Genomic DNA, 18480 nt, shown 5'->3' on the forward strand with positions numbered 1-18480 from the left:
CATTCCTGAAAATGATCACCCATGGTGAATTCATCAAACAATTTACTTATGCTGTGGTGTTCAAAGAACATGGAAATAGAGCGGCAGAAAGACACTTCGGACCACTGCCTACCCAGATAATTATTTGGCAATGGAGTTTTGGTGGTCTTTTTTTCCATTTTTTTCTTAGAAATTTCTTTCCAAAATCAGGCTGCATCTTCCAAGATGCAGCATCTTATAAGCCTTATAATACGGTATGTCATCACAAAATAAGAGATTCTTAGCTTTCATTTTGTATATAATCATCTATGTTTTGTTTAAGGAGTGCATTTCCACGTAAGCATAAAACATGTTTGTGCCTGGGTCATTGCATCCATTGTTTGTCTACGGGTCCAGAATCAGTGTTTGCATTTTTGCCAAGGAGCATGAGGGTTAAGTTGTACTTAGAATGCACGTACTCTATGTGCCGCATTGTTTGATATTTTCTCAAGTAGATTGGTTTCTCATTCATTTTGTTGTATTGGTTGCACTGCTTGAGGCTTTCCTGAAGTGCACTTTTTGATCTCATGCTGTTCAGAACCCAACTGTAGTGAAATGATGAATGATCATTTATTTCAAGTGTACATTTGTTGCAGGTGTACCAATACAAAAAAATGCTCACCCGACCATCTTTCAGTTTTCCTCTTACCTTTGCTCATTGATTTCTCTGGATGTAAAATTAAGCTTTTGAAAATTTAAGTTCTATATTTTTTTATGGTTCCCACATATCATCATACTAAATTATCCAATTTTGTCAGCCATGCCCCAACTTGTCAGTCTTAAGGTTACGTGACAGGATTACTGAATTAGGACGGATTGTTTTTGTCGGCTTTTTGAAATTCGCCACTTTTTAATGCCACCTGATTTGTGGTAAATTTCCACCATCTTGTGAAAACTGTCGATTCCCAAATTGCTTGGTAACAGTGTATTGTCATTTTCCAGAATACAGCGGCAGGATGGAGGAGGGAGTGTTGTGCCTCAAGTGGAGGGATCATCATTCAACTTTCCTTCGCATGCTTTCCTCTACAAGGAAAAAGGTGAGGCAGCTCCTTACTCTTCCTTTTCTTATTCTGTCTGTGGCAGGTAACAATAGTTGGATGTAACATTTTTATGTCCAAAACCTCATTAATGTATGTAAGTTAAAAATAATAATAACATTCTGAAATACAGTCGTCCCTCAAATAGTATGGTTTCCAGTAGTACGGTTTCGGTTTTATACGTATTGTCATGAAAGAATTTTTTTAGGATTTCTAAATTTCCTGCTCGTCGCACCAAGTAGCCATGGCGTGAGTGGCAACACTGTTCTGCCAAAACACCTGCTGAAAGCACCCCAAAGCATTCGAGATAGGTGCTCGCCTTGCAGAAGAATTCAGATTTAGGAAAAATTACATTTTGGGATGAGTTACGTTGACGTAAGGAGAACGTAACACGTGAATGAGAGAAGCGTTCACTGTATCCATGATCTTGATCTTGATCTTGATGACACAAGTGGCCTGGGATTTCTCCCTTGGTCTTGGTTCGGGAGGTAGTTTTCCCTTTCGGTCCCAACTACAGCCTTTGAAATGGCTTACTCCCTCAGGGCCAACACCCTGAAAATCAGTGTAAAAGAAATTCTTGCGCGCAATAACTGCCAGTGCTCCAAGAGTGCTGCAAGAGTGGAGATAAAGGCCATCCTTTTACTAAGCCTCGTCGTTGCTATGGTAACGGAGTCTCACTCGCAGCAAAATGGCGTACGCTGATCTTCCTGGCGACCTTTAACATGCATTACTAGCTGTCTTGGCTGACGAACTACTTACAACAGAAGATGAAAAGGAAGCTGCAGTGGTTATGGTGGCACAGAGAGGTGAAATGCAATGGAAACACTTATATGTGTTTGTTTGGGCCGCCATATTTGCCGATGACGTCATCACAGCATGAAGGCGCTCCACCTCTCAAAGCCGGGAGCTAGCGGACGTACCGAGTTGGCAACTCGTGCTGCCGTGTCATGCATTTGAGAGCACTCGGGACATACCGAGAGTCCCGATTCCCTCTCTCAAACACAGCCCAGGAGTGTTTCTAAGGAGGGCACTAATTTTATACAGATTTTCGAATAGTACAGGGATCCTGGGTCCCTAACCCCCGTACTATTTGAGGGACAACTGTATTAGCACTCTAGGTTAGATAGGCAAAGATTGGAAGATTCTTCAAGGCTGATTCAAACTTAGTCAAGTACCAAATATAGAAAAAGGTGCTTATGGACTTACCATTTTTTTTTTCATAGTTGTAAATATTTTGCCATTAACCCCTTAATGACGACGATGCCGCTGGCGTCATATAGTTTTTACTGATGTAAGCAACGAGCATGACTCCAGCGCCAGAGAGCAAGAAGCTCTCTGGAAATTGAACGGCACGTGTAACTATGTATCTGTCGATGGTAAGTGACTAACTGGCACCTCTTTTGTCCCTTAGACGACTTCATGCTAAAAATAGTCTACAGTTCCTGCCTACGCATCATGGCGTCTATAGAGCGATTATATTCCCTCAGCCAATCTGTTTCAGCAGTCTTCCTTTAGTTTCTGCACCTCCTGTGTGTGCTGAGCATAGTCTTGACACCTCCACTTATATACGTGGTTTTCTAGATGAACCAATATCTAGGAGTGGGAAGCGGAAGTTGTAATTTTTGGGGAATCATGGAATTCCAGCCAAACAGTCTGTCCAAATAATAATCTGACTTCACAGTTGAGTTATACAGATGATTTTCTACAACTTTTATTCTATGAGATTCATTCCAGAATGAAAAAAATACAAAAATTTTTTTCTGAGTTTCACTGCAATTTTGGCTCTCTGTTGGCAGTAAATTTCCTGGTCAAAGATTATAAACTATATTTTTCAGACTCAATCGTGATGAAATGAGCAACTTTTCTTGAATAAATTTTCCTGTCACACTTTACCAGACACATCATGAACCATTGCAGATGTTTCTCACAAACAAAAATGGCTTCGCCATTTCCTAGAGTGTGTTAGAACTTATTCGGTGAGTGGTTCATACAAACCAAACATACCCAATGGCAAGAAGAGAGCAGTGTTTAAAACAACTGCTCTCCTCTAGCCAAGAGCCAGGTTTGGTTCATGTGAGCCACTCACCAAATACGATCTAACACACTCAAGAAATGGTGAAGTCATTTCTGTTTGTCAGAAACATCTGCAATGGTTCCTAATGAGTTTTAAAATGTCTCACTAGCACAAGGGAAGGTACCAAGAGACTGGAAGAGGGCTAACATCGTCCCAATACATAAAGGAGGAAGTAAGGAAGACCCGTTGAACTATAGGCCAGTGTCATTAACAAGTGTAGTGGCAAAGATGTGTGAGAAAATTATAAAAAACAGATGGGTGGAGTATTTAGAAGAAAACAGTATATTAACAAATAGCCAATTCGGATTCAGAGGAGGACGGTCTTGTGTAACTAATCTGATCAGCTTCTATTCAAGAGTAATTGATATAATACAGGAAAGAGACGGTTGGGCAGATTGTGTGTATCTGGACTTAAAGAAGGCGTTTGATAAAGTACCACACAAAATATGGAAACTTAATCATGTTGGAGGTCTGGGTGGTTCAATATTGGATTGGATTATGGACTTTTTGATGAAGAGAGAAATGAGAACAGTAATTAGGGATAATAAATCAAGCTGGATGGAAATGACTAGTGGAGTCCCCCAAGGATCAGCGTTGGCTCGGATTATGTTTGTAATATACAGGTAACTCTCGATTTACGTGAGTTTGTTTTACATGTTTTTGAAATAACCCGGGGTCCACAATCCAAATAAATGTTTAATTTACACATTTTTTCCACTTATACGCGATATTTTATGGAGTGGCCACCATATGTCTCACGCAACTGGACTCACACGGTGCCGCGGCCACACAGCTGAGCTCAGTTCTTCCCGCGCGCCACTTAACAACAATACAGTACCCACGCTGCCAGTTACTCAACGATAGGGGTGGGCAGGTAACGGTACCAGTACCGGTACTAATGGTACCAGCTATACGGTACGGTACCGGTACCAATACTAGCCAGGCGCTCATGCTGTCCCTCATTTCTTTCTCAGACGAGTGAGGCTGAGACTGAGTGCCTGAGTGGATATCTCGGTGATATGGATATTCTCTCTCTCTCTCTCTCTCTCTCTCTCCACTGAATGTATAACGCGCACCTTTTTCACATAAAAAATGCCTGAAAGTTTAGCCCTGCGCGTTATGCGCCGAATGTACAAATTTTCAATGATTTTTTTTCTTCTTTGGAGTGTTTTTAAGTGTCTGTGTTTCATCTTATCCAATAACAACTGCAAACTTACCTTTATTATTGTTAATGATCCTTCATAGTCCATAGCTGTCTTATAATATGTTACCATAGAATACAGGGCGATCAAATAACTACTATACAAAAATGAAATCGGTGGAGGATCGCCCATGCCTTGCTGTAATGCTGTTTGCCTGTTTTCCTGTCGGGTGCCATTTGTATGATCCTGATCTTGATGTCACAGCTGGCTTACGATTGTATGACTAAGGAGGAGTACAAGCTACATAAAAGAATCATATTGGAAAAAATATCCATGTGGTCATTATTAATTATTAATATTAGTGAGAATAATGGGGTAAATATGATATCAGAAATTGTACATCATGAGTCTTGTACGAGGAGTTATTTCACGCCCGGCCGCCATTTGCATTGTTTACAAACCAAACAACAAACAGCTGCATGCCGCGTGTCACCAGAACCGTGTGAATTGTGTCTTGCCTAGTTGTCTGTCATAACCTACGAGTGATGGTGGGAATAATATGCTAATAATGATATCAGAAGCTGTGCATCATCAGTATGTACGGGGATGTATTTCTCACAACACCAGCCCGGCCGCCATTTTCATTGCTTTACTCAAGGACACTTGTCAATTCAAGCAGTAAAGATTACACCAAAAATATATAAATTTCGGGAAACTGTACATTGTCAATGTTCTTTAACCCGTACATATTTCTGAGCATTTTAAGAACTTTTTTTTTTTTTCAAAATTGTTGTCTTAAAGTTTGGGGTGCGCGTTATACGCCGCAAAATACGGTATTTATTTTTCGACAGAAACCTACCTCTTGTTTGATTTACATTGTTTTTGATTTACGTGACCTCTTCAAGGACGCAATACTCGCGTAAATCGAGAGTTACCTGTACAGTCATCCCTCAAATAGTACGGGGGTTAGGGGCCCAGGACCCCTGTACTATTCAAAAATCCGTATAAAATTAGTGCCCCCCCCATAGAAACACTCCTGCCCACCAATTTCTTGTTTAAGGTAAGAAAATGCCTATTTATGTGTTTATAATGGGTTAATTTATGAATAAACAGAAAAGGACGGCCTTTATGTCCACTCTTGCAACACTCTTGGAGCACTGGCATTTACTGCAGCAAGAATTTCTTCTTCACTACGCTTGATACAGTGAACACTGCTCTCATGCACATGGTAGGCTCTCCCTACCACAATGTAACTCATCCCAAAACATAACTTCTCCTAAATCTGAATTCTTCTGCAAGGTGAACACCATTCTCGAATGCTTTGGGGTGCTTTCAGAAGGTGTTTTGGCTTGTCTCTTGGGGCCCATGTTCATGTCATGTGGTGATGGAGAAGCATGGCTGAAGTTGTGCACACACAGACTGAGGGAAAGCGCATAGGTGTCAATCTGGCAGAACAGTGTTCTTGAAGTTGTGCACACACAGACTGAGGGAAAGCGCATAGGTGTCAATCTGGCAGAACAGTGTTCTTGAGGTTGTGCACACACGGACTAATGGGATGTGTACGGGTGACATTCTGGTAGAACAGTGTTGCTGTTCACATCATGGCTACTTGGTATGATGCGCGGGAAATTTAAAAATCCTATAAATTCTATGACAATCTGTATAAAACCGAGACCGTACTATTTGAGGGACGACTGTATATTAATGACATGACAGAAGGGGTGACAAGCTATATGAATATGTTTGCTGATGATGCTAAAATAATGAGGCGGGTGGTTAATGAAGAAGACTGTGTAGCCCTGAGCCAAGATCTCGATAGAATAAGCGAATGGTCATGCAAATGGGAAATGACATTAAATACAGAGAAGTGTAGCGTGATGGAGTTTGGTAAGAGCAGTAGACGAATATCAGGGAACTACTCTCTGAGTAATGAAAGAATCATTAAAAAAACATGATCACTCCCAGATCTTTTTCTTCATTTTTTTTCATTACTTACAGAGTAGTTCCCCGATATTCGTCTACTGCTCTTACCAAACTCCATTTTCTTAACAGACAAGTTATCCTTTGGAAAACATATAGACCGGATAACTGGGGAAACATACAATCTTCTTAGAAACACAAAAGCAGCATTTACCTATTTAGATGAAGAAATGGTGAAGAAACTAATAACATCAATGATACGTTCAAGACTGGAATAAACAGCATTAGTGTGGTCACCTAGATTGAAGAAAGAAATTAGAAAGTTGGAAAGAATACAAAGAGCAGCGACTAAATTACCGGAAACTCTGAGGGAACGTACTTATGAAGAAAGACTGGAGAAATTGGGACTAACAACACTGGAGAGAAGAGGGAGAGGGGACCTAATAGCATTGTACAGGATACAAGAGGGATTGGAGAAATTGGACAGGGAAGACCTAGTGGTACGTAACAGAAGTGTGACAAGAGGCAATGGTTAGAAATTGAAGAAGAGCGACTGTAGGAGAGACATCAAGAAATACAGTTTTCCATACATAAGCATAGCAACATGGAACAGACTTGACGAGGAGACTGTGTGCAAAAATGATTCATGAATTTAAAGCCAAACTGGATAATAAGCGTTATGGAGACGGGACAGCACGAGCCTAGTACGCCTCTTTCCCTGTATTTCACAACTAGGTAAATACACACACACACACACACACACACACACACAGGCAGCGCCTGAAAAAAAAGGCTTCACAACCACAGTACAAGATAAATGATTATGTAAAGGAGTCGGAGTCGGAAGTATTTTTACCGACTCCGACTCCGGCCAGAAGTAGCCAACTCCAGCGACTCTTGACTCCACACCCCTGGATTCTTCCATTTATGAATCTGTAAAACAGTTTAGGTTCTTCCTTTTCAACAATATCCTTTTCTTATCCTTTCTCTTCTCTCCTTATTTTCACGTATTCATTTCTTGCTATTTTACAATCTTCTTTATTCCTTTGATTCTTATTTCTTGTCAATCTCTTCCGTGCTTTGTCTCTTTTTTTCCTTTGCACCTGCACATCTTGCAGTAAACCCATCCTTTTTTTCCTTTTTTTTTTTTTTTTTTTTTTTTTTTGTGTGTGTGTGTGTGTGTGTGTGTGTGTGTGTGTGTGTGTGTGTATTTACCTAGTTGTAGTTTTACAGGGCCTGGGCTTATGCTCGTGTGGTCCCGTCTCCATATCTATAATTATCCAACTTTTCCTTGAAACTTTGCACACACTCCATGATACTATTTCTTCACTTAATCTGTTCCAAAGCTCTATATTTCTTTGTGGGAAGCTATATTTCTTTATGTCTCTTGAGTATCTTCCCTTCCTCAACTTTTTACTATGTCCTCTAGTATTCCTGCTGGAAGGTTCCTCTCTTAGTAGCAATTTCTCGTTATCTACTTCTTCCTTTTTACTCAATAGCCTATATATTTGTATTAGGTCTCCTCTTTCTCTTCTTTGTTCCACTGTTGGCAAGTCCATTTCCTTTAGTCTCTCTTCATATGTCAGTCCCTCCAGTTCTGGAACCATTTTTGTTGCCATCCTCTGTATTCTTTCTAGTTTTACTATGTGTTTCTTCATATGTGGAGACCACACTGTTTCCGCACGTGTGTGTGTGTGTGTGTGTGTGTGTGTGTGTGTCATAATGACCATTTGTTTTGTTTTCCAGGGAGCATTCTGTGATGCCACACTGGTCTGTGAGGGCAAGTTTTACCCTGTACATCAGCTAGTCCTCTCCACCTGCAGTGAATACTTCCAGCAGATGTTTGATGTCATAGGGGCAGGGACCAGTAAGATGGCAGGGCTTGTCCATACCACTGTGCCTCTTATGGTGGTGTTGGCAGGAGTCTCCCAACGTGACCTTGAAGCCCTGCTGGAGTACATGTATGCTGGCGAAACTACCATACTTCAAGGGGAGCTCACCCACTTCATGAGGGCTGCAGAAGGCCTCAAAATTCGTGGCCTGGCAGAGCAAACTCCTGCAGCTCCAGTTACTGCCTCACCAAGAGAAGCTGGAGAGGGCACAAAGAGGCCTATCTCTCAGTGTGAAGACACCTGGGGGCCAAAAAGGAAAAGAGAGTGTGGAGGTAGCCAGAAGACACCAAAACGAAGGACCTTAGAGGATATAGTTTCCCCAGCTCAACTGGCTGCCGTGGAGCTGGCCCCTGAGGAACAGTGTGGAATGGAGCGAGACATGGCTACAGGCACTCCCGGTGACCTCCCAGGGGCTGTGGCTCCTTTGTCGCCACCTGTTTTCCATCCAGAGGTGAGGCCTTTAATCTTTTAATGTGTACACTCATATTTTTTTAAACTAAACCAAGATTCTGATTGTAGATGGTCAGCGCTGCCACCAAAATAGACACCACATCTCTGTCACAAAAGGTACCTGATCCTTCAAACTCCTGCTAATCATTAGCTCTACTTTTGTACCTGAAATCTAGGCAAATCTATTTTTTAATTTGGAGAAAAACTTTCATCAGTAGAAAATGTCAAAATCTTGCCAACTAATTCCTCCCAAGATTTCTGGGATCTACCCAAAAGTATCTCCAACAATCTTACGTTATCATTTCCACTTCTCCTTAACCCTCAGACGGTAGCAGTATTTGAAGAGTAGGTCCCCCAGAATGAATAGTCAATACAGTCACTGCTGATCTTAGGACCGTAGCATAAAAATAGTTACACCGCATAATGGATGTTTTAACTATCTTCTATACATAGATTCTAACGCAGTCTGAAACTTTTTTTTTTTTTTTTACAACAAAGGAGACAGCTCAAGGGCACAAAAAAAAGTAGACAACAATAAAAAAAAAAAGCCCGCTACTCGCTGCTCACAAAAAGAAACCAAAGAGGTGGCCAAAAGAGAGGTCAATTTCGGGAGGAGAGGTATCCAGATACCCTTCTCTTGAAAGAGTTCAAGTCGTAGGCAGGAGGAAATACAGAAGGAAGATTGTTCCAGAGTTTACCAGCGTGAGGGATGAAAGAGTGAAGATGCTGGTTAACTCTTGCATAAGGGGTTTGGACAGTATAGGGATGAGCATGAGTAGAAAGTCGCGTGCAGCGGGGCTGCGGGAGGGGGGGAGGCATGCAGTTAGCAAGTTCAGAAGAGCAGTCAACATGAAAATATCGATAGAAGATAGAAAGAGAGGCAACATGGTGGCGGAAATTAAGAGGTAGAAGACTATCAGTAAGAGGAGAAGAGCTGATGAGACGAAGAGCCTTAGACTCCACTCTGTCCAAGAGAGCTGTGTGAGTGGAGCCCCCCCACACGTGAGATGCATACTCCATACGAGGGCGGACAATGCCCCTGTATATGGATAGCAACTGTGTGGGGGAGAAGAACTGGCGGAGACGACACAGAACGCCCAACCTCGAGGAAGCTGATTTAGTGAGAGACGAGATGTGAAGTTTCCAGTTAAGATTTTGAGTTAAGGATAGACCGAGGATGTTTAGTGTTGTTGAAGAATAGGGGATAGGTGTTTGGAAGATTGTGTCGAGTTGATAGGTGGAGAAAGTGGGTTTTTGAGGCATTGAAGGACACAAGGTTCCTTTTACCCCAATCGGAAATGATAGTAAGGTCTGAGGTTAAGCGTTCTGCAGCCTCCAGCCTGGAGTCATGTAATTCCTGTTGAGAGGGTCTTCTGCTGAAAGAAGTTGAGTAATGCAGAGTGGAGTCATCAGCGTATGAGTGGATAGGACAGTTTGTAATGGAAAGATCATTGATGAATAACAGGAAGAGAGTGGGTGATAGGACAGAGCCCTGTGGAACACCACTGTTAATAGGTTTATGAGAAGAACAGTGACAGTCTACCACAGCAGAGATAGAACGGCTGGAAAGGAAACTGGAGATAAAGGAACAGAGAGAAGGATAGAATCCAAAAGAGGGCAGTATAGAAAGCAAAGACTTGTGCCAGACTCTATCGAAGGCTTTCGATATGTCTAGCGCAATAGAGAAAGTTTCACTGAAACGGCTAAGAGAGGATGACCAAGAGTCAGTTAAAAGAGCAAGAAGATCGCCAGTAGAATGTCCCTTGCGGAACCCATACTGGCGATCAGATAGAAGGTTAGAAGAGGAAAGGTGCTTTTGAATCTTCTGGTTAAGGATTGACTCAAAAGCTTTAGATAGAGAGGAAAGTAAAGCTATAGGGCGGTAGTTTGAGGGACTGGAACGGTCACCCTTCTTAGGCACAGGCTGTACAAAGGCATACTTCCAGCAGGAAGGAAAGGTAGATGTTGATAGGCAGAGACGAAAGAGTTTGACCAGGCAGGGTGTCAGCAAGGAAGCACAGTTTTTAAGGACAATAGGAGGCACTCCATCGGGTCCATAAGCCTTCTGAGAGTTGAGGCCAGAGAGGGCATAGAAAACATCATTAGGAAGAATCTTAATAACAGGCATAAAGGAGTCGGAGGGGGGATGAGTAAGAGTAATATGCCCAGAATCGTCCAGAGTGGAGTTGTTACAGAAAGTTTGAGCGAAGAGTTCAGCCTTAGAGATAGAAGAGACGGCAGTGCTGCCGTCTGGGTAAGAAGAGGCGGAAAAGAGGAAGACGTGAAATTGGAGGAGATATTTTTGGTTAAGTGCCAGAAGCTGTAGAAGAATTAGAGAAAGCAAGGTGTTGACATTTGCTATGGATAAAGGAGTTTTTGGTAAGTCGAAGAATAGATTTGGCACGATTCCGGGCGGAAATGTAAAGGTCATGATTAGCGGGAGTTTGAAGGCTCTGGTACCTTTTGTGAACTGCCTCTCTATCTTTGACAGCACAAGAACAAGCGTGATTAAACCAAGGCTTTTTAGCATGGGGAGTAGAGAAAGTACGTGGAATGTATGCCTCCATTCCAGAGGCAATCACCTCTGTGATGCGCTGGGCACACACAGAGGGGTCTCGCTTCTGGAATCAGTAATCATTCCACGGGAAATCGGAAAAGTACATCCTCAGGTTGTCCCACCGAGCTGAAGCAAAATGCCAGGAGCGTCGCCTCTTCGGTGGGTCCAGAGGGTGTACAGGAGCGATAGGACAAGATGCAGAAATAAGATTGTGATCGGAGGAGGCCAACGGAGAGAACAGTTTGACAGAGTAAGCAGAAGGGTTAGAGGTAAGGAAGAGGTCTAGAATGTTGGGCCGGTCTCCAAGACGGTCGGGAATACGTGTAGGGTGCTGGACCAACTGCTCTAGGTCATTGAGGAGAACAAAGTTGTAGGCTTGTTCACCAGGCTGGTCAGTGAAAGAGGATGAAAGCCAAAGCTGGTGGTGAACATTGAAATCTCCTAGGATGGAGATTTCAGCGAAGGGAGAGTGGGTCAAGATGTGCTCCACTTTAAGAGTTCAGGTAGTCAAAGAATTTTACATAGTTAGTAGAATTAGGTGAGAGATAAACAGCACAGATGTATTTAGTAATAGAATGACAATGAAGTCTTAGCCAGATGGTGGAAAATTCAGAAGAGTCAAGGTCGTGGGCACGAGAGCAAGTGATGTCGATTCTTGACGAGGCGCAACATCCAGCTGTGGATTGAAATTGAGGATAGAGATAGTAGGAGGGAACAGAGTAGAGATTGCTGTCAGTAGCCTCAGAAACCTGTGTTTCGATGAGGTTTAGAGGAGGAGAGATGGTGTTCCACAGAATGAAAATTAGAACGTAGACTGCGAATGTTGCAGAAATTAATAAGAAAAAGGTTCGAGGAGTTATCAAGACACCTCTCAGTTCGGCAGCCAGAAGGGGAGTCCTCACTGGGGGAATTTGTGGTCCCCCCCCCAGGCGGGGACTGTGAGGCTCTGTTATGGCACACCATTTTGAATTATGAATTTTGGGAAAAGATGTGAGTGTTGTGTGAATGTAGTGTGGTGTGGATAGAGAGAGGATCTGTCCTTTGAGAGCATGCTGAACTACTCTCAGGTGTTGGTGAGACAATAGGGAAACGGTTAGTGAGGTAATGGGAAGGGTCTTTGGAGGGCTTCAGCACCCTCCTCACTTCCCATATATACCTCACTGGGAGTGGCTTGCGCCCGTTCGGTAGGTGTCTTCCTACCTACTCCACTGTACTACTACTGTTGTTATATTTCTGCCATACAGAATTTACCGATTGAAATTTGGACCGTCTATATAGAGTTCCACCCCTGTCTAAGGGTTAATCCAGATGGCACTACAGCCTCACCTCTGTCTCCTTAGCTGAAGTCTGCTCAGACTCCAAAAATTCAGCTTGGCAATTTAGGGCACATTCCTCTTACTGATCATCCCCCTCTCCTGGCCCAAAACTTAGTACAGTCATCCCCACCGTTCAGGTATTTAGTTCGGACTGGTAGCGATCTGTGAAACTGACAGCGGGACTATAACCCTATGGGAAAATATGCATTTGGGGAAGTCACCTCTGACACGTCATATAAAACATGTTTTTTTCGTTCTTTTTAATGACTGAAATGAGACAAGACCTTGTTAGACAACAATATGTAATCAACACTCACCCTGGGGTCAAAATTTAGTAGCACAGAAGACCCAAAAGTAGCCCAATTTGCGATAAGTAGCCTAATCTGGCAACACTGCAGTGTGGCGGCGCGTGAATTTTTTTTTTTTAGGATAATGTTGCTATGAGAAAATCTCGACCAATAGCAGTCGTCCCTGAGTGAGCTGCTGGCCAATAGGAAAGCATGACGTCACAGTCTAACCGTGACGTCACACAGGAGCAACCTAACGTCCATTGCCCCGCCTCCCTCCTCTCTCCCTTCCCCCCTCCTCTCTGCCTCCCTCCCTCCCTCCTCTCTGCCTTCCTCCCTCCTCTCTCCCTTCCCCCCTCCTCTCTGCCTCCATCCCTCCTCTCTGCCTCCATCCCTCCCTCCCTCCCTCCTCTCTCCCTCCCTCCTCTCCTCCTCCCCCCCTCCTCTCTGCCTCCTTCCCTCCCTCCTCTCTGCCTTCCTCCCTCCTCTCTCCCTTCCCCCTCCTCTCTGCCTCCCTCACTCCTCTCTGCCTCCCTCCCTCCCTCCTCTCTGCCTTCCTCCTCCTCTCCTCCCCTCCCTCCTCTTCCTCCCTCCTCTCTCCCCTCCCCTCCTCTCTGCCTCTCTCCCTCCTCTCTGCCTTCCTTCCTATTTAGCGTCAGTGCATCCAGCATCTGTCAAACTGGGGGCAGCCGGGGGTCACAATGAATTGACCATGAATCATGAAACGCGATGGGTGAGACCGCGAACGGCGGGGGGTGACTGTATACAGGTATTGAATTTCTTACAAATGATGTTTTCTATGCCCTTTCTGGCTGGATCCCTCAGGAGGGTCTTGGACCTAATAGAGTACCTCCAGTTGTTCTTAACCCTTGGAGTACAAGTGGCGATCTATTTCTCTGGATGGTGTGCACGGGGAAAATTTAGGCATTTAAAAGAGGTGGAAATGGTGTCTTTCTTCTATGCAATAATTGTATATTCATTTAGTATATATGGTGGTGTAATAAAACTTCTCTCCTAATAATAATAAAAAAAGTTATGACAGTCAAAAATATTGCGCATTTTCTCGTGGCCGTGATGGGTCGCGTTGAAGTACCCCACTCTCTCTCTCTCTCTCTCTCTCTCTCTCTCTCTCTCTCTCTCTCTCTCTCTCTCTCTCTCTCTACGTACTTGCTCCTCCCTCCTCTGTCAGTGTCACTACCATAGCAGTCATCAGAGTCACTGTCACTTTGATTTGCCCACGCTCTACTTCCTCCCTGAGCAGAGGAACTGCTTGACGTGTCACAAGACATGACATGTATTCCAAACAAAAGTGGCAAATGATCTGTGGCCTTCGGTAGGCTGTGCACTGAGACGAATGAGTGTGTGTACGGATGCCAGATGCCTCCACCATTTTTCTGAGTCAAGAACTGGCAGTATATTTGAAACGTAGGGAGCGTAGAGTGTGATGATTATACAGTAAAACCCCGATTATCCGAAAGCGGATTATCCGAAAAACCGGATTATCCGAAATTGATCTGGATAATGCAATTAAAAAAAAAAAAATTTCTATACTAAAACGTTATAAAACATCAAAAATAAATAAAAGTAACTACATATGTACTATATTAACACATTTAAAATTGATAAGAACAGTTAAAATGAATATGCTTTCTAATACGTATTGCCGAAATAGCTTGTAACGAATAGATCAATGTATTAGACAAAAAACATTAAACAAACTCTCAACAACACCACGTCCGCCCCAGCAAGGACGAGGTGCGGCGAAACGAACAAACTACTGCACGACTACTCTCACACCGTACTCTCAAGACAACGACACAAACACGACTCTCTCCACTCCATGCCACATTCCTTCCAACATACGAGTTGCGCGATAATATAAGTCATCATACTGTGTCTCCACCTGCACGATGCATCAAGGTCACACTTGCAAGCTTGCACAACCATTCACAGTCGCACTCTGCAACATTCACAATTCAGATCTGCAACGCTCACAAGTATCAACATACACTGGTCCAGACAAGGAGACACACAGACAAACATACAATAAAACATTTACATCACATGTTTTAAGCGTACTACTTTGTTTAGCGTAGCGTGTGTTTGTTTGGTTTCATTGTTTACATCGTCAGTCGGCGGCAGTCGCGTCACACACTTCACACTGGGCAGTCGCATCGCGTTCTACCTGTGCTTCGACCTCACTTCTTTCTACATCACCGTGCTGAAAGAAACCGGGAAAAGGAAGAAAGTCGTCCTTACCATACAGCAGAACACAATGCCGACGATCAAACTGGCGGCGATCAAAATGGCGGCCATAAATCCGGATTATCTGAAAAATCGGCTTATCCGAAAGAGGCTTCCCCCCTTCCATTTCGGATAATCGGGGTTTTACTGTATATATGATCCCCGTATGGGTGGGGCGTATGGTAGCGCACTTATATATATGATCGCCGTAATCTAAGGGTTAAAAACTGTGCTTCCATGCTGACACCCTACCTGATCAAACTCATCTTTGCCCTTCAACATCTCTCTTTTCTTTCTGCTTGGAAGCACACAGACATTCAACCTGTGCCAAAGCAAGGTAACTGTTTTGACCCTTCAAACTACCATCCATGCTTTCTCACACTTTTTGTCTTTCCAGAGCTTTTGAAACCATACTAAACAGTAGAGTTCTTAATTTAACCCCTTCAACACGAGGACGCGTACTGTGTACTTGCGTGCCCCGTACCATATCCGAGGACGCGCATACAGCGTCCTGGCTCGCTTTAGCCAATATACGAGTTATTTTATCTGTATAATTATGCTTACATCTGAAAATTATCAATTAATTTATGTTTCTTTATGTGCAACATTTAATTCTGCATTTTTTATATGTATAATACATGATGATTATGTTGGGTTTATGGCTGAAAACTTATTATATTCAATAGCGACATTTGAAATTTGCCGTGCGCGGCGATCCCGCTACGGCGCGGGGCGCTGTTTTGGCCCGGCCGTAGTGAGTTTCTTTATGTGCACCATTTAATTCTGCATGTTTTCATATATAATACATGATGATCATGTTGAGTTTATGGCTGAAAACTTGTTATATTCAATAGTGACATTTGAAATTTGGTGCGCGCATCGATCTCGGATACTGCGCAGGGCACTGTTTTGGCCCGGCCGTAGTGAAGGGGTTAAATATCTGTCAATTTCTAACCCTTTCTCCTGTCATCATTAGACAGTTTGCAATAATGGTGATAGATAATAATAATACAACTACCACTACTACTACTACTACTAACAATAATAATAATAATAATAATAATAATAATAATAGTAATCAGTATAATAACAAAAATATCAGTATCACAATAATGTAGTGTTTATGCCTGATATGAGGAGGCGAAGTCCTTCCCCGGTGCACGTATACAAACACACGTTGATCACTCGTGCTAGGGCATCAAATAGGTTGTTTCACCACCTCACTCTGATGAAACAGTGACCCTTTGGAAGCTAGTTTTTTTGCATATTGCAGGAGAAGGATGTAGGTAAATAATGACACATTTCATATATGTACTGCTTCAGTAGTTTTCATGTGATGTAGAGTGAATAACGCCTCAAAACCCCTGGACAGTGTGCATGGCGATTGTCATCAGTAAGGGTTAATGTATATGTGTATATATCTGCAGTTTTTAAGGAAGCATTTTGCATAACTATACTGCAAAATGTGTTTTCTAGTTTCATAGAGGCTCTGTAGGTAAGGGAATGACATAGACAGTAAAGCTAGTGGTTTTAGGTGTGCTTGGTCTATTTGTGGATTTGTCTTATTCATGGAGGAATTCAGTACATAATAGTGGAGGTCAACTGCTTACTGTCATTGAGGAGTAGGAGGAGAGAAAGGCAAAACAGAAGGTAGTTCAGTCTTATCTGTTCTAATTATTGATGCAAATACCATTAGTTTTGTTTCTTCTTCATTCTCTTCTTGTACCTCACTCATTATTCCTGCTACTTCTACTAGCACTTCCAGAGTTGGAGTGATTATAGTTACTTAAATAGATGTAATTGATCACATAAATAATTGTATTCTTCACTTAACTAAAAGGCATGTAATTGTAATGGATTATAGTTGTGAAGGGGTGGCTGGCAAGTGACAAGCCTGTACAGAGTGGCCAGTGCAGCTGCTCCGAGGTAAAGAAAGGGACCCGAGGTTGAAGTCTACACTCAACAGAGAGGATGAGGAAGGGGGATGAACTTAACCTGATAGCAGCGACTGGCCAAATTTGTGCCACAAAATAGATGATACATAATCTGATCACAAATGCTTTGATATATATTATGAAATGGTTTGTACGAGGGGTGATTTTTTCTCATTTTTCTCGCTTGGAGGGACCATCAAGAAACATGATCCCCGCTGCTACTGGGTTAAGACTAGTTAGTTGCCCAATGCTGGTGTCACTGGAGGGTGATGAGGTAGGGAGTAAGATCTAGTGGGCAAATTGCTTGGCAGTGACCTTTTAAAACTTTTCAGGTTAAGTATGAAGAGGTGCAGGTGAAGTATGAACCTCAGCACCTTGAAGAGGAGGAAGAGACCACAAACCAGGAAAGAGAGTGGAGCCATCATCAAGGGAAGAGGCAGCATCGGCAACACAAGGCAACGGCTCCAGAGGATGGGGGAGATACAGCACAGCTCTTAGGGTTTTGTGACCCTGGCCTCACCTACCTGGCTCACTCCTCAGGGCTTGGGGCGCTGACTGACCCTGGGCATCCCTCACATCACCCAACCAACCTCCATCCAGTGAGTGAAGAAAGCAAAGGGATGGAAATCTCTTTGAACATTACATTCTCGTGTTAACCCCTACGAGACGGGCCGGCAGTGGCGGATCCAGCTCCAGGTGAAGGGGGGGGCTGATATACAAGATGGGCGCCATACCATACCATATTTTATATATATATATGTATATATATATATATATATATATATATATATATATATATATATATATATATATATATATATATATAGTCACCTCTCGATTAATGCGAGAGTTACGTTACTGGAGATATCGCGTTATTTAAAATCGCGTTGTTTAAACATAATTTCCACATAGGAAACAAAGGTAATAGGGGGAGTTATGTTCCTGGACACTGGGAAAGTCTGCCTATTTTGAGATTTTGTTACTCTAACCTTAAAAAAAAACATTATTAATACATTAGTGGGTCACGGAAACAGCAAGGGCGCACGTTCTCATTTTGTTTAAATTTGTTCTTCTCCCGCGTCGGCCACTGTCCCTCCTCACCCCGCGCTTCCGTCACCGGCCGCTCCCTTCACCTCCGCCACCCCGCCTCGCTTGCCTCCTTCCTCTTCCTTTGACTGCCCATGCTGTTGGTGACAAGGATGACTCCTTTGAGTTGGAGTTTTCTAAAGAAAGAATTGCTGCATTGCATTTGTGAGTCACTGACACAACAAAAACACGTCCCCACACTCATCATCACCACCCTGTTTAGGCGTCACCGGTCGCCGCCGCTGTCCGCCGAACCCCCACCCTGCTCTCCCTCCTCACCCCGTCCTTGCATTCCTGTGAGGAGGTGGAAGGATAGGGTGGGGAGGGAGGGGGTAGGGCGGGGTGGGGGTTCGGTGGACGGCGGCGGCGACCGGTGACGCATCAACAGGGCGGTGACGGTGAGTGTGGGGACGCGTTTTTGTTGTGTCACTGACTTACAAGTGTGGTGCAGCAATTCTTTCTTTAGAAAACTTTAACTTGGGGGAGTTGTCTTTGTCACCAATAGCATGGGTGGTTGGGGGAA

At 43.3% G+C, this 18480-nt stretch overlaps 1 protein-coding gene across 6 annotated transcripts in view; it reads left to right on the top strand.

The window, feature by feature from the left end:
- LOC126998371 (zinc finger and BTB domain-containing protein 17-like) overlaps nt 1-18480 on the top strand; it is a 130089-nt gene that overhangs the window by 92595 nt on the left and 19014 nt on the right. For 2 of the 6 annotated variants that reach the window (XM_050859933.1, XM_050859944.1), the window contains 3 exons: nt 961-1055; nt 7938-8534; nt 17204-17470. In XM_050859933.1, coding sequence (XP_050715890.1) covers nt 975-1055; nt 7938-8534; nt 17204-17470 — 945 coding nt within the window. In that variant the 5' untranslated portion in view covers nt 961-974. The remainder of the gene's footprint in view (nt 1-960; nt 1056-7937; nt 8535-17203; nt 17471-18480) is intronic. The other 4 variants (XM_050859922.1, XM_050859955.1, XM_050859912.1 and 1 more) reach the window with 2 other exon arrangements.

This window comes from Eriocheir sinensis, chromosome 2, assembly GCF_024679095.1.
Source record: "Eriocheir sinensis breed Jianghai 21 chromosome 2, ASM2467909v1, whole genome shotgun sequence".
Classification (NCBI taxonomy): domain Eukaryota; kingdom Metazoa; phylum Arthropoda; class Malacostraca; order Decapoda; family Varunidae; genus Eriocheir; species Eriocheir sinensis.